Here is a 21151-nt window from a genome sequence, read left to right on the forward strand (position 1 = left end):
ACGCAGTCGGTGAGGAGTCGCTGCGTCAGCCAGCTACTGCGCCCCACGGAACTGGAAAGTATATTGCTTTCGCTGTTTGCTCCGTCAATCGCTGCAGCCCTGCCGGCGTCGTTGCAGCGCGACGTTGGCGAGCATAAAATGGTCAGTCGTGTTTACTGGAGAAAGGAAACCCGCGATTTTGGAAGCCAAGCCCAACAGCTCGAGTAACCCTTCACATCAGGGCTGTTCTGAAGCGCGCCGGCTCCTGAATAAGCAAGCCGTTCTCTGTAAATATACGGACGCACACGGAGGACTCGATCTCTGGACAGCGTCCGGCCACGTCTTGAGTGCCGACGCTTGTGGCGAGCGGTCGCACAAGTCTCGGGTCCCGGACTAGGCTAGCCACGTAAACTGTTTATGCTCCACAGTACCTTCGCTTACGCCTCATCGACGCCTGGGGAAGAGGACCACTGGCGCTGCAGAACAAGAAATAGCTTGCCTCCGCGCTGCTGGTCACGCGCCTCAGGAAGAGGAATTGTCAGCGACTTGTGCGCTACTTATCGGATGTGGATGTTTAGGATACCTCAATGCCTCTGTGCGTGCCGCCTGCTGCGTTCCGACTGGAAGTAGTCATCTGGTGGTTACAAGAGGGGAGACTGAGTAAGGCTGGAAGTGAGTGTGCTCCAGTGACCAAGCCTTTAAGAAGGTTATGATCACAGCAGTACGGGGAGACTTAGCACAGGGTGACACTAGTAGTGTCGGTTTTCATCACCTCAGCTAGAACACCGTGGACTGGTAACTAACTTCCCGGCGGCGCCGACCGAGGTGCACGCGCATTTGAACGATCACCGGTTAAAGCACTGGCTACAGCAACCGCACGAGGCACTTACCGGACTCGTGCGTGAACACCATACAAGCACACCAGTTGTGCTTCCAAGCCTGTGTCGGAACGCTAACGGTTGGGGTTGGACACAGGCGGAGTCGATGTTGTATGTGGATGCACGGAACTGTGTCACCTCCCTGGAGTTAGCAGTCGTGCCCATGCCCGGCGCGCCCACCTCACTTCGGCCAGCAGGCTACGGGACACTCTCACCGTCTCTGCTCGCCTGCAGTCACTTCAGAACAGGAACACCAGATTGATTCCAGGTCTCTGAACGAGTCGAGACTACAGTGAGAGGCACTGCTATACGCGACACTACCTTGTGTCTCGTTCCGAGAGATGAGCCGCGTCGTTGTGAATGACAGCGCCCTGGTCATCCAGTCTGTGCCCGGAGAGAGCAGGGTGACACCCCGCTGGGGGGTGGTCCGCCGAGCCGGCTGGCCGTTCCGGGCTACTGGTCGTCTTGCCCGTTACCGCGTTGCATTTGACCACTTCGACAGGTCACCCTGTAGAAAAAGTCTTCGGTGTATGGCTGCCACTCAGCGAATCCGTACGGAGCAGTCTTGCCGCCTGGTAGCAGCCAGCCTTCCCTGGACAGTCGCTGTCTTGACAAGCTGCAGTATCAGTCAGTCATTCGGCGCCATCTGCTACAGCGGTGCATCATGGCGTTGGTTTACGACGGACGCTGCCTAAGCGCCTGCATTAACACTACAAGCTAGTGCTGCTGACGAGCTTTCTGAATGCATAAGTGGAGCGCTGATGGAAACGAGGATTTAGGCCTGTTCCACGGCGTAACCCGAGCTGCGAGAGCGGCGACAACCGGTCCCCTGTGAGTCACTGTGTAAGTGCCCGTTCTTTCCTCCTACCTCTTTCGTGGACTGGAGAGCCTCTGTTGAATCTCTCCACAAGTTGCTTTGTTTTGAAGATGGACACTTCTTCATCTGTGACGGGAGAAGCGACTGCGGATGATCCGTTCCCCGCAGCAGATGGTGTCTCCGCCCCAACGTTCGAAACGGACCCAGCAGGCGTGCACAACCTGGAGGCCTTCGACTCAGGGTATGAGCTAAACAGTGAACCAAACTTAAGTACCGCTGCTGCGGAAACTGCCGGCGCAGAGGTCCATAGTGAAGGCGGGGGGGCAGAAGAGGCGACTATCGGTGACCAGAGTCCTGGCATTGTGACGCCGTCCGACGAGTCGTCCCATGAAAGTGGAGACCACCTGGACTTTCAACCGTCGCCACACGCTCTCCGCCGTCTTTCTGACTGGGGAGCCGATGTGGATCCGGTGCAGGCGGAGAATTCTTTAGTCGGTGCTGGGATTTCGGAAAATGTGACGTCCTCCGCGGTGTCGCCTCCAACAGGGCAAGAAAACCTAGCTTCTCCGATAGCAGCACACCCAGACCGCGAACGGGCTGACTCTGATAGCGGTGTAGTATCTGGGCAGGCTGAGGGCGTTTCGCAAGGTGTTGAAATTCGTGACACCGCGATGTTGTTTGAGGCATCGGCCCCGGAAGTGAAAGAAGATACCCTGGAGTTTCCAACCGCAGCACATGCAGTCGACGAACACTCCGTCCGTGACGCAACCGTGGAGCTGGAGCAGCTGGAGAAGGTGGCAACCGGAGTTGGGAAACCTGAAACCGTGGTCTTGTCCGCGGCACCGGCCCGTGAGGAGGAACAAGACTCTGAACTTCCAATAACAGCACAGGCAATGCCGGTATTGTCGGACTGCAAACAAAAACCACCCAACATCGCTGCGGCTCCTCTCGGAAATGAAGCCCCGGGTCCACTCGGTTTAAGAGTCAGCCCCAGCGATACCCAAGCCAATTCTCCAGGGCGGACAGCTATTGTGTGCCATAAACCCGCAGCTGACGACCATACATCTACTTTGATTCGTAAAACCCCTGGAGCCGATTGCCCGCAGGGCAGGAGTCACGTGCCGATGCCAGATGACACATCCGTCGTCGGTCACGCTCTGTTACCTGAGCGTTGGGCACGTGAAGTTTCCAGTCCTAGCCCTTCCGTTACTGACCTTCCCACGCTACACGGGTGGCCTGCTGTGAGCTCAGATCCAGGAGTACCTGTTCTGCCACCAATCAGCGCCCTCGAAAAACCTGAGAAGGCCACCCACGTCTTCGGTGACATAATCGAACCCGAGAGTCATCTCTATAACTCGGGGGACGAAAGCCGGGAGGGCGAAGAAGGTGTGTGCACGGGCAACTTGACCGCGGGATCTGGTGCACTCCAAACTGTCGCAGACTGTACTGCGGGTCGTGACCCCCCAGTCGGTGATGCGAGATGCCTTCCGCCCGGAAGTACGTCATCAAAGGAGTGTCCGAGAGTACCTAGTGGCGGAAGTCTCGTCTCGAAGCCTCCATGGGGACGAGCAGAAGACTCGTCATGGCCCGTCGCGGAGACGGCCCAGACGACTACGGAAAGCGCAATGGAACCGCGGAATGTTTCAGAGACAGTGCACTCACCATGTCCACGAAACACCACAGCAGACACATGGAAGTCCGTGACCGGGCCCCCCAACGCGTTTCCCGCTTCGACCCCGGCGAGTGCAACAACAGGTTCGCCACAGAGAAGGTCAATGACAAGTGGGACAGCGGCCGCGAGATCAGCATCCGATCGGAGACCGGAAGCTGCTGCCGAAGGTGACAACAGCATCGCGGATATACGGCTCTCGGCGATCTACGACGGAGCCGGGAACGAGCTGAAGCCGGTCAAAGAGAAGCTTCGCATGTTTGAGGATATCAACAAGTAAGATCCCCTTTCTCGGTTTCTAGACTTCGCAGCACCCCAGGATCCAATTGCATGTCTTGGCAGAATCTTTTCAGAATATGTAAGTTGTTACCTAGTCGGCCAAACAGCACTTCATTCCTTCGTCTCCAGACGCTTGTGCTTTGCGGGTCTCCAGATCTGAAGTCGGTCGTACCCGTTGAGTGCACTTGGTGACAGGCATTTTGTCCTGTCAGGATTAACTAGCCCCAGGCACAGCTGCGCAACACCGCTGCTGTGCCTCGTCACGTCATCACAGTTGCACGTGGCTCCATCAAGTTTAGCAGAATGCCGGTGACTCGGGCACACCTGTTCCGCGAGCGCTTGCGTCTGGATATTACATTGCTGAACTTCCCTATCTAAAGATATTATCTGTGTATGTACGGATTTAGGCAGCGGAGCTTAGAATTCAGCAGGTCTTTTTCGTCCTTCGCGAGCTTGAAACGCCGAGACAGTATTCAACGGGTTCCTAGCCACCAGGACACCAGTCCGAGGCGGAGTGCGTCGCCCTCCCAGGCTGCCATTCAAGAGAAGGAGGAACAGGTATTGTCTGTCTCGGATTTAGCAATCGTGGCTGCATACCCACGGTATTCCGTATAGCTAGTCTGCGGTGTCTCTGTTGCTTCTATCTGTTTCGCGAATGCCAAGGGCCAGAGTGACTCGGCACGGAACCCTCATCTTGATAGGCAAGCTCTGAAGCGATACAATGAGACTGAGTTCACCTATCTTCCGATCAGTCTTCTGTGCGGTGGTCCTCTCTGGGTGTCAAAGAGGAAGGTACGACGCATATGTGCTGGCGTACTCAGCATCTGCAGTATGTCTCCGTCTCTTTCCTGCAGATACGCAAACTACGGTCGGCTTTGAAGTTCCGGGAGGAGACAATCAGTGATCTGCAGAGCCTGATGGAAAAAAAGGAAGACCAGCTGTCTCACCTGCTCTTGGAAAATAATTCTCTACTGCAGGATCTTCAGGAAAAGATATCTGAAGACAACCAGCGGGTTCCAGCTCCCACGCTTGGGTCTTCCAGTGGCGTGGCGGCAGCGTGGCTCGCTCAGGAGGCTCGCAATATTCAAACGTCCCAGCCAGCAACTGCCAGGAGGAGCTCGAAGTCTCCAGACCGGTCACGCAGTCAGTCGTTCTCCTCTCCGGTCAGCGATGCTGGCGTAGCTCCTCAGGAACTCGACCAGACGATGGTACCGGGGAGCCAGCCTGACTCCCTCTCTGTGAGTCGTACTCAGACCGATCCAGCAACACCAACAGAGGGACGCAATGTTTTGAGGTCTGGCAGTGCTTCAGGCATTGCTTCCTTGAAGGCAGTCGATCACCAGATCAACAATAAAGAGACAGGAGGACCCGACGCTGACAAAAGGGAGGATGGGACAGTCCACGGCGGTAAGACTGCACTGCGGAAATTTCTTCCTTGTCCATACTTCTCGATTCAAATAGATTGCAGGCAAGTCGCTCACCGAATGTTCTGCAGGCTGGCTTAGGTTGGAGAAGTGTTGACAGAATCATCCAGTTTTTGTGGGTTGTGTCTCCTTCACGAGACACAACCCTGTACTAAGACAGTTCTCTAGTCCAGGTAGCCTCCCGGTATGCGAAGCTTTTCGTCCTCATCGGATTGAGAGAACGTACTTGTGAACACGGTCATCGTTGTTTTTCACAAATGTCAATCCGACACTGTAAAGGGGAAGCCTTTCGATGCAGGAACCTGGCGACCAGCTGGCATGAAGCAGCGGTGGTCCGGCGTCCGTCTCCACGTGAAGCATTTGTGTTGCAACCGGACATGTTTTTTCAGGTCTTGTTGACCGAGGCCGAGCAGCGGAGGAGTGTTTGAAGAGATGTCCTAGTATAAAGGATAAGCTGAAGATATTCGAGGACAGCCGACCAAAGTAAGGTTCAGTGTCGAATTGAGCACACCCAGGACGAACCTTCTGACGGGCGCGGAGCGACGGGGGAAACGCACCGGCTTCCACGCAGCGATCCGAAGAGCAGGTTGGACGTCCTGCTTTCCCGGTCACTGAGTAGCTGTGCAGTACAACAAGCATCTGTAAAAGAGACGCTGTAGACACACAAGTAAGAGGAGTTGCCGGAGCAAACGACAACCAGCAAAGACGACAGCCTCGCTATGCATCAAAGGAAAGGCTTTGTCTATGAGGCAGTTATTTACTCGTCATCGAGACGCTGGCAAGAAAAGTGACCCGATTGGCGGGAATCCTCGGCCTTCCGCTCTCGAAACTCCAGCAATCCCACTCTCCACAAGTTCGTACTACGATGGGAGCGTGACTGTCTGGGGTTTCTGCTGCTGAACTGTTCAGACCACGCTCGGAGGAGCAGGGAAAGGCGACAACACCTCGGAGGCCTAGCAGGCTGCCAGCAACGCCAGTTGGACATTCTGACTGTCCCGAAGCTGCGACCGCGCGACGGAGTAATAGCTTGGCGCAGGTGCAGCCCAATCCCGTCCTGATGGAAAGAGAAGAAGAAGTAGGCGTCTTCTGAAGTGGAGGCAAAGCGCGCAGCATGGTAGCAGATACGTAGTGGCGGCAGAGAGGCACGTTATCAGCTACTCGAAGGGCCCACCTCCACAATCGCGACAACCTCAATAAATACAGGCTGCCGCGTCCAAGCGGCCAAAGATCGAACACAATCGCAGCTTTGTCGTACAGCCTGCAGATGGGACGCCTGAAGTGTGGCCGGCAGCTCATTTCTATCTACATATGTCCGTGTATGAGGTGTGGGTTTGTGCTGGTCTTGCAGATCCGATGTTTGCAAGGATTGCTGAATCATAAAGACGAGCTGATTGAGATGCTAAGGAAGGATCTGTCGGAGAAGGAATCAAAAGTGGTAGCTGTTCTCGCTGAGAAATTCTCTCTGTCGAAAGACTACATGGCGTACCTGGCAGAGCGGCGGGAGAGGCAACCCGAAATTCTGAGGACGGGTACTATTTTCTCCAGACCAAGAGGCCCTACTGATGACTCAGCAGACAGCTCAGGCAAAATGCAGCGCTTGTGGAGCCGTCAACAGGGGACCAGAGTCGGCCGCAAAAGCACCGGAGATTCCGTCCGGTCCGCAGGCGAAGAGGCGCTGATTTGTACGAAGCCCTCGAAGAGTCTGTTTGAAGGCTGTTCTAGGCAGACGAGCTACGCAGACGAACCAGCCTGCCTTCGCCATCCTCCGCCCTACTCTAGTGCACCAAACAAAAGTATGTCCCAGAACGTGCAGCGGTCAGACACGATGAACACTCAATCGGAGAATGAGAGCAGCCGTCTGTTTTGTTTCAAGGCACGGCAAGGAAGTCAGGCAGTATCACGCGCTGCGCCGGACTGCCTTGGTCCGTATAACCGGTCCGGCTCCTCCAACTACACGGAGCAGCGCCCACTGCCAGCGCAGAGTGGGAAAGACAGTGCAATATGTTCGGAGACCGACGGAGGGAGAGCTTCTCCCGTACTTATGACTGGCCTTAGCTATGAAACTCGCAAGTCAACGCTCACAGGCGCGCCCCGGCCCTCACTGCCATGGCGGGCCACAAAAAGTCTTGAGAGCCCAGTCGAGGCCAGCGGGGGAGCGATCGCTGAGGCCGCTTCTAGACGAGAGGGGATGTCAGCCCTTCTCAACGGGAATGACGGGTCGCAAGAGACAGACGATAGTGGGGTACTTGTCACGGAGGAGGAAACAGTTTATATGGCACGGACACGTTCCTTTGAAGACACTTGGAAGGATACAGAATCGAACACGCCACAGCAGTGGCCGAAACATGAGTGGATAGATTCCTACTGGGAAGCACGGCCTGGCACCCAGGAGACAAACAGCTTTTCTGGTAAAGGAGGAAGCGTGCGTAACCCAGGGGTGTCACCCAGGGGTAACACTTCAAAGGATACAAGCAACAGGAGAGAGAGTAATCACCACCGCTCCCGCACTTCGGTTGAACGGCCCTCGGACAAGAATCAAGCTACAGCCCTAACAGCCCAAGATGATAACAGGACGGCCATCGACGGCCACGGGCGAAATGCCTTCAAGCAATTTTCCGGGTCCAGACTGAAAGCGGAGGTCTTCTTTGACACGCTCATGGCGCAGACGCGGACGCGGCTCGACAGGCATATGGGGGACAGCGAGTCCACTGGACTCAGGTCAACTGAATTGCGACAGACACTGAAGGCATACGGGGACGTACAGCAGGTCAGAGTAAACAGTTGGACCTAGTGTACCGCTTGTTCTACATTTTAGTGTCACCCCATACAACTGAATCTTGTCTGTCGGTATTAGCTTCAAAAAGCGGAGCAACTGGTGTGTTTGCGTGTGCTCCGCAGATGGCAGAGGAAGTTCGGGCCATCCGTGAAGAGAATGATCTGCTCAGAAGGTTAGGTTTCGACGAACTGCAGGTTCTGGCATTACGGGCTTGTTTCAGCTGCGGAGACCCACGAGGGCAGACACTTTTTTTTCTTTTTCCTTTTTTCTTGTTAGGGCGGTGACCAAAAACAGTCATCGGATGGAGTCAATTGTCGGGGATCTCAAGAAACTGAGCGAAGAAGAGAGTGAGCGCCCCGAGTGTATCTGTGGAGTAGAGGTGGTCATTTGGCTCGTGTGCTCGGCCTGACGGAAACCGTATAGTGATGTCCTCTCCCTGGGGTGTAGTGCCTCTACTGTGTTCTCCTTGGTTGCTGTGTCTGCGAACCTAGTGTCGTCAGCTTGTGAGGCTCTCGGGGACGCGGTTGCTTCTTGTACCTCTCATTGTATGCAGATGTTCTGGAGAAGCGCCGACGGAGTGGAAGCCAACACCTGGTTCGCACTCCCCCCAAAATGCCTCCAGCTGTCAGGTCCCGGGGTTTTGAACCGCAGTCAAGGAAGCCGAACACTTTCAAAGAGCAGGGACAAGTAAATGCACCGGTAAGGGAATTTGCCGAGGTGTGCAATCGAGTGTTGCAGGGGAGCGACAACGACTACTAGTCTTTGCCTGGTCTGCTGACAGTGTACTTCGTCAGCAACTCTTACCGCTCTGGGCCAGCAACCGCGCTGGCCCGCGTGCCTGGAAGCTCTTTGTATGATTCGCCTTGTTTCTCTCAATTCCAGTCAAAGCGCTGACCGAAAAATATCAGATGGTTCATACGAAAGAACTGTGTTTTCAGGATCAGACCCCCGAGGTGGTTCCCGGATCGGAGGATCCGTATGCAAGCCATACAGACACCCTGATGTCGCGACTTTCAGAAGCTAAAAAGTTGTTGAGAACGAAGGAAAGTCACATAGCTGCCCTCGAGCAGCAGGTGCGCCACCTCACTGACAGATGCATGTACTTCGAAGACTTGAACGAACTGGTAAGGCGTCCTTAGAGAACGAACGTCGCTTCTGCTAGGGCGAGGGCTTTCACTGGAAGCCATTCACCTGAAACGCGAGTCGCATCCTGATCTCTGTGTATCAATGTTGACTGTAGGTATGGCGTTTAATCGAGGACAGGATGCGGAATGACGACATAATGATGGACAAGACGAAGGTGAGTCCTTTCGAACGAACAGTGATACTCACTTCAGCCCCTGTCCCGCTGGAAGGTTCTACAGACGCAACGAGTGATGCGTGTGGTCTTAACAGCGGCACTATGAACGCGCCCTGTCGAAGCAGCTCTTGCGCGGGGACCTGGCATAGGAATTTAGGGGCCCACTCGGCTCTCGCACCGCTGGAGACCGCCTTCTGCCAAGCGCTTCCTCAAAAGTCTAGCAGGAGCGCCGCTCTTGCCAAGCTGACTGAGAGATTGTATTTGCTGACTCCCAGTGTTCCCAGAGGCGGCCTGCTTCGCACCCGATGCTGGTCCGTGAGCGGACGGAGCAAGCAGGTTCATATCCGGTCCCGGTGTGTTACTATACGGACGCTCTCATCATTGACAGAAATTCGGCAGGCTGCCATGTTAGACATTAGAGGGACGGGCGCCCAAAGATGAGGGGTCGCAGTATTTCGACGTCCCTCCATTTCTGATTCAACGGGAACGCACTAGGGAATGCCGCTGGTGACAGACAGGCAGTCCTTGCTTGCGTAGACATACACTTCTCAAAAACCCTTACTTTCAGCTGCCCCTTCCCTCATGGTATATTTAATCTGTTTGGCTGTTGTCCGACACTGCCACCGCGCTTCACAACACTGCACGCACGATGCGTGTCGAGTCGCCCGAGCGACAGGGTTGATTGTGAGCAAGCACAAAGCGCTACACGAGCAACCGCGTCCGCTATCTGCGGCGAGGGAAGTCGTCTCTCATGTGATTTTGCCAGACACATCTGTGCCAGAAAAATGTAGAGCAGTGGCACAGTGGTGTTGGCTCACTAGAGGGGAGCACAGTACCTCCTCACTGTAAGACCTTCCTCCTTACAGGAATGTGACACTCCGGCAAACGGGTCAGCTTTCCGGCGAAGTACACTGCATACTGAACGCTGGCGGTCACTGTTTCGGCTCATGCAACGCGGGGGTTTCCCGCCGGAGAGCCCAGTGGTCTGCGGTTCCACAGTTCAAGATGCGAAGGGAGTTCTCTGTAATGGCCTGCGCACAATCGTCAAAGTGACAACGACAGCGCAGGCTTCGGGGTGCGGGGAACACCTCCAGGGAAATGAAAGGGGGCCAGCCAAGCGCTTCAGCGGCCACGCACACGACTGGGACCCCCAGCAGTAGACGACTTGGTAGGACACCTGGATTAGGTACCTCATGTTACGTCGTTCCTGGCAGAACACAAAAATGCCTGCTCGACCGCAGCGATACCAGTAGCCTGGAGTAAGGGTAACCCCGTAGGTCAATCTGTGACCTGGATCATATTCGCACCGCACGAACTGTCACTGCGCCGTGCTAGTCTACAGAGCGATTCCGGATAAGCGGTTGTTGTGTTTGCATCCTCATGCGTTGCTTGGGGGCCGTAAGCGCGGTTGTGTTCATCGAGTCTGCCCCGAACAGGTCGCGCAGCATCCGCAGTTAGGACTGCCGAACCTTTCGTGTGGGAATACCACACACAGCGTCAGAAGGCGTAAGCGGGACATGAAAGCAGCTAACTTCCTCGGTGTAAGGCAGCCTACCCGCAATCTTTGTCAAGGAAGCAAGAAGCCACATGCTTGAGGGGCGTCTGCCATTGTTCTTCTTCCCCTGTACGGAGGGGGGATCGGAAACCGCTGTGCCCGAGTAGAAACCGAATGTTACGCCAGAGGGGTTGCCCGCAAGAGTCGCAATGTGGCGCAAAAGAGAAGAGCAGCCGTACAGAAGGGAGCACGCTGTTTGTCCTTTTCCGGCCCCCGCCTGGGGGCAACTGTACAGACACCCGGGCTCCACCCCAAGCGCTGCGCCCCTCTGTCACAAACCTGGCTCGACCTTCCTGATTCCCAAACCGTACGAGTGCCCAGGGAGCGGCCAGCCGTTCCAGTGAAGAAGTGAGCCAACATGTGGAAGGTTACCTGTTCCTTGGCCAGCGGCCTTCTGTGGGCCGCTGGAGCTGCTGCAGTGCAAGATCTGCCCTTTCCGGACCTCGCCGAAGCCGGCAGGGCTATAGCCCAAGGGTTGGGGCTCAAGTTATCAATGCATGTGACCCTCGAGCAGCTGAAGCTGTAAGCAGCGCTTTTGTCTCCCTCAAGAGCTGTTGTGGCTCATTTTCGCACAGCGACCCGAAAGATGTATATATTCTACCTCGACCACCGAAAATCGAGAACTGCCTTAGCGCTTTGCAGGGAAAACCGCTAACGCGAATGGTACGCGCACTCATCTAGCATGATCTTTGATGTAGTGGTTGCACGGCCGTTTGAACAGCCGAAGCCGTACGACTCCGGTATTGAGACGTCGTCCCTGCAAGGTTACGAAGCCGCACAAGTACGCCTGGTAAGTATGCGAACCTCGCACGACACCCTGTCCCAACACCGACCGATGTTACTTCCCCCAGGCTACGGCCAAGGCCGCGGGTGTGGCAGAGCAGATGGTACGTCGGAGGCTGTCCTATCTCGTTTGCTAGAGTCACGGGCTTCCTATACCAGCTGGAGCCATCCTACCGCCCTGCGGCAATGGTGAAAGGGCTTGACACGCGCCAGTTCGAGGAGGTACCTGCTCAATATCAGTCAGCCATACTAGCAGTTCTGCAGGCGATACTCTACCTCGTCGCGGTGTGTCTGATTTCACCACATCCAGTGCACAAGTTGTGGCCTCATGTAGTTGGGTTCATGACATCCAGACTCCACTGGCAGCCCTTGGGCTGAATTACTCGTGAGACTTGCCGGACCACTCGCAACGACCCCCCACAGATCTTGGCCCGCCTTCAGAAACAGGCAACCTCACATCGAACAAGCTCTGACCGGTCTGAGTGGCTTTGCGGCCTTTTCACTGGGACTCATCATTTTCATTAACGGTATGACCGTCCGCCTCGGGACCCGCCTACAACTGTGCTGAGAAGCGCTTTTCTGCGAAATACAGTGATTCCTCTTCCTTCCTGGCTCGCCGCATTACTGGCCTCAGCGATGGGAGTTGGAATGTCAGCCGTCGCCCTTCGCCGGCTCGAAGGTTCCAGGTTTCTGCAAGAACTGGGAAAGAAGTCAAGGCTGATCAGAGGGTTGACCAGGGTACGTATACCCCCGCTTTCGGCCTGACAAGCTGGCGCTCCACTGAGATATTTTCAGGATGTAGTCTCATGGCCCCTTTTGTGCATCTTGTTTTCTGTTACCTGTGCGAACCTGCTTTACTGCCTGATATCCGGGTAAGAAGAGGCTCAAGCCGCTGAGCCAGGCGCTGAACACAAAGAAATCTCCAGGTTCCTTCCAGGGCGCCTCGGCGTCGCCGGCGTCTTTACTACTAACGTGAACGCTGCGAGCTTGCTGTACTTATTTTGGCTCGCTGCTGTCGGCACCGGGGTGTACAGCGCCTTGACTGCTGAACACGCTGATGCCCGCTCCGCCCAGAACGCGGTGCTAGCGTTCGGCTGCGCATACTGTGTTGCAGCAGGACTGTCTTTCTTTGCCAATGTAAGCGCGTGCAGATGCGTCCACCTGATTACACCTGCAAACGCACTTATCACCTATGTTCTAGATCGCCGCAATCTACTGGAACGTGGGAAGCTTTGTTGCACTCGATCCCGGTAAGGAGTATACTCCTTTGGCAAGGCATGCTATACTTTATGCCTGGTTCCAGTACCTTTCTTCTCCGTGTCGACGCCTTTTGAATTCAATCTACCCACGGTGGTACTCCTCACTGCACTGTTTCTCCTCTGGGGTACCGGATACCACCTAATGAGTAAGAACGATTCCAACGTGCAGCTGCAAGCTGCAGAGCTCAGGCACTATATGTACAGGCAAGAGGGACGAGAGGCTTACTGGACAGGAAGGCCGACCCTACATGTCGTTCTCGGTCCTGCGGGGCGAGTCAGCCTGAAGCGTCTCGGAGCACTGCCAGTTCGTGGCAATGCCCCTTCTAGAGGGAAACCGGCGGCAAGGCTCGTAGCGCCGAAGCACGGGCCGGTTTTCAGACTGCCGTTGACCAAGACACCGCGCCTGCTATCGGTCTGCGTACTGTGATTGCTGCCATGCAGGCTCGGTCGTTATGTTGTCGCGGTCGTGTGACACAACTGAGCAGACATGCAGTCTACACACCAGGACGGGAACTGGTGCAACATCACAACGGCACGGCAAAAAGAAGCCTGAATAAGGACACGCGGCCGCCTGATTGTGACGCAGCAAGGCTGGGCGGCTAAGAACGTCGTCGAATACGCGACAAGTGCCTCCACTGCGTCCCCGTTTCTTATCCGCACGGTTACCTACCAATCATATGCTAGGTCGCTTGCCAGTTCTTTGACTCCTTCCAGAAGATGAAACCAAGTGTAGTTCCAAGCGAAACGACCCAACCACAACAGATCGGATTGAAACCAGCCCGCGTAGTTGCGCATAAGAGAGCACGACAGGGACAATACTTACGCACGCCTGGCAAAAGCGTGATAGCTTGAGCACCTGGGCAAGCCTGCGTGAGCTGCTCCGTTGCTGCGCCCGTGGTGATGTCAGTAGAATCAGAACCGGCTACGGCCCGGGCGACGGAACCGCCGAACCCTGCTCTGGGCCGTGACCGCTGACACTCTGCCGATCAGCAGCTCGAAAACCTGCTGCTTGAGAAGGGACTGCCTCCTTCGAATGCACTAAATGAAACGAAAATATTTTTCTAAAGATGACGAACGCCAGGGTCAGAAGCACAAGAACTATCAAACCGTAAATGACAAGCTTTCTTTGGAGCGCGGCACGGACCTGGAGTAACAGACACCCACACGCTGTCAGTGTGGAAGAGTTTAGAAGCACTGGTGCTGCGAACTACTGGTAACACGCGGCTGGAGGCCAGCTAGCTGTAATAGACAGGCCCGTCACCCCAGCACGGGCCGCTCCGGTACTGGGCAAGAAATCCAGCTTACCATTCGCTGTACGGATCCGGCGGCTTCACGAATGCCTTCCCGAACCCGACCAATCTGGAAACAGCGTTCAACAGCAAAGGCGGCATTAGGTGAGCACGGCAGACAAGTACCTTGGAGCTATCTCGCGGTAATGGGTAGACATACGTTGGCGCCTGCCCGTTCAATAGTCTCCCGCTGTCCACGAAGCTCCGTCAAGACTGACGCTCCCATGGCCTCTGTTTCGAGGGCCAGGATTCTTGAGCTCTGCGGACAGGGACGCAAGACACAGCCCCGGGATGCTGCATCCTGTCAGCCTGGCAAGGGGACCTGGAACCGCCATGTAAGTCAAAGCGGCACGACCCGGCGAAGCGGCACGCAGAAGCCCCTAGTTTGGCTGAGCCTGCAGCACCCCGACTGCCCTGGCGGGCGCGTTACGGGAGCAACCCAGCTCCCGTAGAGCTCTCGCCCGAGGCTGCTTCGCTGGCAGAAAAGAGACAGCGGTGCTTCGGTTGCAGTCCATTTCCAGGAAAAATAATACCTGGAGCAGTGGCAAAAAGCGCAGGAGGGCATAGGCATGAGCTACCTTTCGGACATTACCTCAAGAGTTCGGACTCCACTCTGCGCTGTCTCAGTTGCATTCAGAAGTCGGAGACGTTGTTGTGTGGCCGCCTGATCTAGAGATGTCCCTACAAAAAGGAACGGCGGAACCTGCGCCCCGGAGGCCGTGACTTTCTGCCGCAAGTCTTCAGCCATGCCGCTTGCTTTGAACGCGGTGCTATTGCGGTGAACTAGCTCACTGTAGGACATGTTCCGAACTGCAGTCCGTGGTGGTTAAGGTGATATTACCCGGGACGTACCATCCTCATTCACTAGCATCAGCCGCTCTGTCTGGGCGCGGAAATCCCGGAACTCATGCGCAGCTCCCTTCAGCTCTTTCTGGTAGCTATTAGCCTGGCCAGACCGACAACGAAAAGAAGTTGCCCAATCACTCCGACCGACTCTCCATCGGAGGATGCAAGAGAGCAGCGGCAAGCTGCAGTTCCCTTTCGTTCGGTTGGGCACCCGTGGACAGCCCAGCTCGGACTGCTTCGTGTCAGGCCCGTGCAACTCTGACGGTGCCATGCCACTCACTCGATCCTTCAATAGTATCCCATCGGTCGCCACATCCACGCCAGCTGCCGGCATTCTTGCTTCAAGCTCGAGCTGGAGCAGCTGCAAGAAAGGAGAGCATGGACGTTTTCTAGATTGCAGAGCTCCTGGCGAACAAGCGAGGCTCATCACACGTGTGCTCCAACTGCAAATCCGAAGCCTCTGGAGGCCCAGCTACGATCTCACGACGCGCCCGCCTCTGGAATTGAGAGCCTACCGAGCGCTCGGCTTCGTGAAGGAGCTTGGCGCACTTCGCCAGCCCACTTCGTCTGTTGTCGCCTAGCAAAGCAAAACATGGGAAACAGGCTTCCGCATGGAAATCGCGTCGGCAATGGCCTATCCCGTAGCGCCACATACACTTGCATGGCGGTCTGCAGCCATACGGGGACGCACGAGGGATTGTGGAAGGTGATCTCACTTGTCTTGACCTCTCGGAGTAACAAAAAAGCTGCTTTGAAGCGAGCAAAGGAATTCAAAAATTCCTGCTCGTAGTCCAGGAGCCGGTGGTCCATGACGGCAGAAGAGTCCAGCAGGGAAGGGCCAAGGCGACGACCTGTCCCATGAAACTGGACAGCAGCTGAAGGCCTCTATGCCATGCTCAACAAGTGGCAGTTGCTTTGCTGTTTCGGCGAGTTACAGAGGGACCGGCTTGCTTTCCCAGTCGACTTGCCAAGGTGGGCCCTGACGACCCTGTTGTCTCATCTGGCAACCTCCTCTTATAGCCCTGAGTCGCTTGCGGGCAAGTTTGCCTGCCTCAGTCTCTTTTTCACAGGCGTTCCTCGCGATGAGAAGTCATGGGGCGTTGTTTACATGCCGCCTGAATTGTTGACTATGCGGCGTCGCCCCCAACAGCTGCCCTGCACTACATCCGCCGACACCGACACCTACTCTCTGCAAGTATCACCCTGCCAGCTGGATACGCAAGACACCATCTCAGTAGGGGACAGCAAGGCCCCGGTGAGCGACGGAAAAATACGCTCACGGGTCTCGTGTACGAGTGTCTTGTTTGGGTGCGGAGTCGGCATGCATGTGACGCATGCCACCAATAAAATGGCACACGATGCATTACGTTGTATTCTCCATGTCGCACGCGACGTTCCATTTCATCTCCCGGGAAACAGCCGAGTACAGCGCATGTTGCAGTTTACATGAGTACCGTGCGCTGCCCTAGCCGAGTGCGAGCGTCCGAGACAAGTTATTTCCTTGCCGTCCCTTCTAGGCCTGATGAAGCCCGACTTCCCCGGAGCCCCAAGCCGAAGTGTGGAAGTGCCTCAGACCATACCTGAATACAGCTTCCCAGCTTGCTTCACAGCAGAAAGTTTTCAAGACTGCTCAATCGTGTCTCAGGTTGCGTGCGTGGTCCACTTTCCGCGGTGCCGTCTCCGTACATCGATCCGGCCAGCGCAACTCCTACTTCCGGAGCTCTCCCTGTCCTGTCTGCACACGGACCCGACGACACGGGCGCCTATACAAAAGGTAACTGCCTCCGAGTTGGCTGCCCCAGGTGTTGTACTATGCGCAGAGGTGCCTCTCCTGCGGTGGTCTTCAGCCGAAATGCGGGCGAACCTGTCTCACAGACCCTCTTGACGAGCCGAACGGCTCTGCGAGTGATACTCGCTTTCTTCTGTTTCTTGAGAGCGATAAGGGCAGCGGAAATCTATGGGCCCCTCACACCCTTGATCGTACCCAGGCTGTGGAGGAGCGAGGTACAAAGTGTTATTGGAAGACGAGCATGCAAAAACAGTCCGCCTGGAAGAGGCCCGTCGGGTCCTGAGAACAGTTTACAGGGGTCCGGGAGAGCGCGACGAAGTTCCTGTTTGGGTCCGGCTTTTGTCGTCGCCACAAGACACCAATTTAAGCTGTCCCTTGCAACGTCTGGTGTCTCTCTGTCCGGCGGACGCGGGACTCCACGCTACCAGGGGAGCGTGTTTTCGAGCACACTTCCTTTTGGCCAGTCTTTTTACCCCCCTTGTCCAGTGATAACCCACCGTCGGAGCCGGGAGGCAACACATTTGCCTCTGGCAGCTGTTCCGCCTCTACCTCCTGCGTTGGTACAGTTGAGCAAATATCTACGCTGCAAGTTTGCCATCATGTCGTCAATTGTCGCGAAATCCACTGCCCTGCCGGGCGGGCCGCCTCCTGGTTCTGCGGAAGCTGGATCTCCTTCTTGGCTATTAGCTATTGAAGCGGCAGCCGAGTGCGCGGTAAGCGCGGCGGCATTCTGGTGTACTAGTACATCGTCTGTTCTCTTTCAGAAGAACATCGGCGTCTCGTGCGCCTCGAAGTCGTGCAAACTCTTCGGAGTCGGGACTGTTTTCCTTGCGAGCAGTGCTGCGGCAGCTGCAGCAGCAATGGTACGCTGCGGCCTGCACCGGAGTGGAGTGCCAACACCTGACAAAAGGCTGATGTTTTTCAACAGCGGAGAGGGCGTCGTGCCAGGCCAGCAGGCTGCAAGAAAGCTTGGCACTGAGGCAGAACGTGCCCAACGGCCAGGCTCCGGCCTTCGGCCGTGGAGCGGCGAAACAATACGTTCGGGAATTCGCGAAGGGGTCCTCGGCTGTGTGGTTTTCTGGATGCTCGGGGGAAGGTTCTTCCGTTTGTCTCCGAGCTGCCTGTTAGCTCCTGGAGCGTTCCACCAAAGCCGGCTTTCTCTTCGGGCGACTGTGGACTATGCTAGTTTAGAGGAGCGCCGGTTCATTAAGAAGCTTGGCGAAACTTTCGGATGTCACACGTGTGGCCGGCGTCGCCATGTGGGGGAGTGGATTGCCGATCACCAGCCCCCAAAACGTGTAGTGGTGCTGTTCAGCCAGACCTGGCTGGGCCGTTTATATGGCTCGGTCAGCCGCGCACTGGGTGGCACTCGGTATCTGCCACAGCGTTTTTATCCTCAGTGCAGGGCGTGTAGCAATCTACAGGCAAATGTTGTCAAAAAGCCGAGACCTACAAGAAAGGACTTAGTAGTCGACTGCTGGAGCGTCCGGCCATACCACTTCACAGGTGGCGTTCTGCATTTTCTTCGTTTGGTAGCCGGATGGTGAGTCGCACCAGTAATCTCTTGCTACTCGGTCGCGCCCCTGTCAATCCACCCGGCTTCTTTTAGCTGTCTAGTGGTCTCACACCGCCAGTCAGCGCTGCCGCCGTTCACCATCAGGCGCCACGGTTTGACAACTACAGCTATCGTTCAGCAGACGCCGTGCAGTTTCACAACGACCGGAGCTGTATAACACTTTAGACACATATCTGAGCTATATGCGGATCTAGGCGCATATCCGAAGCTGAAGACAGAGGAGGCGCGCACATACATCAAGCTAGCAGAACAGGTGACTGCAAGAGGCACATTCAACCCGTTTGTCGCGATCCGTGTTGTAGCTGTACGCACGTCTCAGCTCTGTTCCTCCAAGCGGACCTCACAGAACGGGTGGGATGGAACTCGCAGTACTGGCTGTCGCTCCATTGCAGGGGGAAAAGCTACATCGTCACCTGTATCGTAGGCTGTAACAGACTCCGTCAAGCACATCGGGTTATCCGAAGAGCGCTTGGAGACCTGCGTCTCACACCCGCCGCGTCCTTCATAAGGGCTTGGGGGCGGGGGAAGGCTTAAGCTGTTCAGTTGTTATACTTGCTCCCTTGAGTGTCTTTCGTGCTGACCTCCGGCGGTGCAAACACCCGAATGACCGCAGATAAACTGACAAGCGCGGCGTTTGGGGTGCGCCTGACATCTCCGACTGACGACTATGGCGAAACGGGATCGTCGTGTCACGTCTTTCTGAATGCGTGTTGTTGTCAATGTCACTAAAGCTGGGGGCCCCCGCTGGAACTACTATATCCACTAAGCTCTCAGAACATTTTTTGACTTGAGAACAACTCCCAAACTGTGGTCCTGTCTCACGTGAAGGTGCAAATCAACTCTTTCGCATTCCGGGATTTGGCACGTTCACGGTCTGGCACATTACTTCGCCTTTTTCTGCCATGGACCTTCGCACCCTAGGAATCTGCATCATCTGCAGTTTGAGTGTGGCAGCTGTCTGCCATGGGGAAGAGTCGGGAGCAACAAACAACACTGCTCCTGGCGCGGAGCTAGGCACCACGGATCTTGCTAGCACCTCGACTACGGTCCAGACTGGTACGCAAGTAACCGGATCCAAAGACCAAGCGCCTATGGCATTGGTGGCTAAACAGGAGGACGAGAAGGTTAGAGAAGCTGCAGGCCCGGCGAACGCTCCTGAGCAGAAGGACTCGCCGTCAGTGAATCACGAGCCGTCAGCGCAGCCGGAGGCGCCGACATCCCAGGAAGTTGATCGGGGCCACGAAGTCGAGGTCGAAACTGACCCTGACTGCAGCGGCCGTGCAGCGGGAGGACAGTGCGATGATCCGCAGAAACGGGACACTGCACATGAGACGGAAGGCCGTTTGCGAACCAGCGACCAGGGCTTCCTCTCGTCGAGCAGACGGGAAAAGCCGATGGGTACCAACTACGAGCTGGCACTCGAACACATGCTTTCAAGTCTCCTTCAATTCTTTCCGTACCAAGTGGTATACGTCCCCATCCCTCCATCCCGGAACGCTGACTACCGTGGACGCTCCTCCGGGGGTTCAAAATCTGCTTCAACTGACGGGGCAGAGGGACGCAGCAGTGCGGCGGAACAGGCTGAACCTCTGTCGAGGGATACAGAGAGCCGGACACTTCCGAAAGCAGAGAAAGGCGTGTCTCCTCCGGATGCCGCCGAGGGTGACGCGCCCCGGTCGCGGAGTGGGAGACCTAAAAAATGTAAATCCTGCAGTCCAGCAAGCTATTCTGAGAACCCATACTATGATTACTACGCAGCCCCATACTATGCGCCGTATAACTTCGACTACTACGGCTATGACCCATACGAATTCCTAGGAAGGGAGGGTGACTACCCCTACTACTACAGGAGTCGAAACTCTCAGGGAGGCCGGTACCTAGGGGAATTTCCTGACATTCATATTGGTGATACTTCACTGCTGCACCTACGCCCCGCTCGCCATCAATACGAACACCGACAGTATGGCAGTCACTACAATCACGGCATGGATCGCTTCTTTTACTAAGGAGTCCATAGGTTGGCTATCTGTGAGCGGGGGTCGCTTTTGATGCAAGGAAGGCAACACCGGTACAGGTCGTCACAACGTGTCAGGACGAAGGTACTACAAGAAATCTGTTACACAGGCCGTGCGGGTGTGACGGTCCTAGAGCCTTGTCGTTTTGTCTACACGTCATGAACGATTCAGTCTTCCATCTGTCCACTGCGGCAGGTCTGCAGTTTCCTCTTGTCTTTGGGTCTTCTTGACGTATCGATGAAACTTGTCAGAAAAAAGCTTGTGGCCTACCTGGGTGTCCCCACGGAATTTTTTGGTGCTCACGATACTCGCTGTAAAGCAGCGGAAGTGCCTGCTACTTCTACTGGTACCAGCAGTTGCGACGACAGCGCAGCACAGACATGGCTTCTGTTTGTCGTGTGAGAGAAACTGAGTCGTTGGCCGTAGCACTCCACGGTTGAGCGTAGACGGTCTGCGGACCGAAGAGCTTCACGCGTCCAGTGGTTCCACTTCCCGCCCCCCGTAGTACCGGGAGAAGATACTTGGTATCTGCACACGTTCCCCCGGCCGCTCCGAGCTGAGACGACGTGCTTCGGACCGCAGCCCAAGGCTACAGCGTAACGCTTGCACAGATCAGTCTGTGCCCTAGTCCGTCAACAGGCTCGGTAAGTAAAGCTTTATCGCTCTGCCACTTTTTAGCTCCGGGGGTCCCTGTTCGAAGGGGCCTGTAGCGTCGCCCGCTCTGCGTCGCGACTCGCCCTTGTCTCAGGAGCTCGAGGAGGCGCAAGGGAAGCTGCTCCAGATGGTTCCCACTCTCTGAGGAACTCTTCTGACGCCCGGACCCACGGTATGCGTGTGAAGAGGTGTGTTGCGGGGTATCCGTGTCGCCCGGTGTACGGTTCAGCCTGCACAGCGGTTGTCCGTGCTGGCGTAGTGAC

At 55.9% G+C, this 21151-nt stretch overlaps 3 protein-coding genes across 3 annotated transcripts; 2 read left to right on the forward strand and 1 right to left on the reverse strand.

Annotated features, from left to right (window-relative positions):
• The first annotated feature begins 1341 nt into the window (after window positions 1–1341).
• On the forward strand, window positions 1342–9407 carry CSUI_000811 (uncharacterized protein). The gene is made up of 12 exons (XM_068061018.1): window positions 1342–3619; window positions 4030–4180; window positions 4477–5029; window positions 5436–5529; window positions 5956–6121; window positions 6395–7813; window positions 7945–7994; window positions 8099–8169; window positions 8376–8521; window positions 8761–8946; window positions 9063–9122; window positions 9218–9407. The coding sequence occupies exons 1-12, from the start codon at window positions 1785–1787 to the stop codon at window positions 9269–9271; spliced, it is 4785 nt and encodes a 1594-aa protein (XP_067926997.1). The 5' UTR covers window positions 1342–1784; the 3' UTR covers window positions 9272–9407.
• A 569-nt stretch (window positions 9408–9976) lies between these two features.
• Window positions 9977–16131, reverse strand: CSUI_000812 (vesicle transport v-snare protein). The gene is made up of 11 exons (XM_068061019.1): window positions 15571–16131; window positions 15370–15431; window positions 15135–15215; window positions 14861–14954; window positions 14601–14689; window positions 14169–14267; window positions 14025–14078; window positions 12946–13863; window positions 11935–12159; window positions 10678–11434; window positions 9977–10153 (listed from the first exon to the last, which is right to left on the reverse strand). Exons 1-8 carry the CDS (start codon window positions 15662–15664, stop codon window positions 13642–13644), a joined length of 795 nt encoding a protein of 264 aa, XP_067926998.1. The 5' UTR covers window positions 15665–16131; the 3' UTR covers window positions 9977–10153; window positions 10678–11434; window positions 11935–12159; window positions 12946–13641.
• Window positions 16132–16267: 136 nt separating this feature from the next.
• Window positions 16268–20509, forward strand: CSUI_000813 (uncharacterized protein). The gene has a single exon (XM_068061020.1). The coding sequence runs from the start codon at window positions 16667–16669 to the stop codon at window positions 18188–18190; it is 1524 nt and encodes a 507-aa protein (XP_067926999.1). The 5' UTR covers window positions 16268–16666; the 3' UTR covers window positions 18191–20509.
• Window positions 20510–21151: the final 642 nt, after the last annotated feature.

The sequence above is a fragment of the Cystoisospora suis genome (assembly GCF_002600585.1).
Source record: "Cystoisospora suis strain Wien I chromosome Unknown contig_309, whole genome shotgun sequence".
NCBI lineage: Eukaryota > Apicomplexa > Conoidasida > Eucoccidiorida > Sarcocystidae > Cystoisospora > Cystoisospora suis.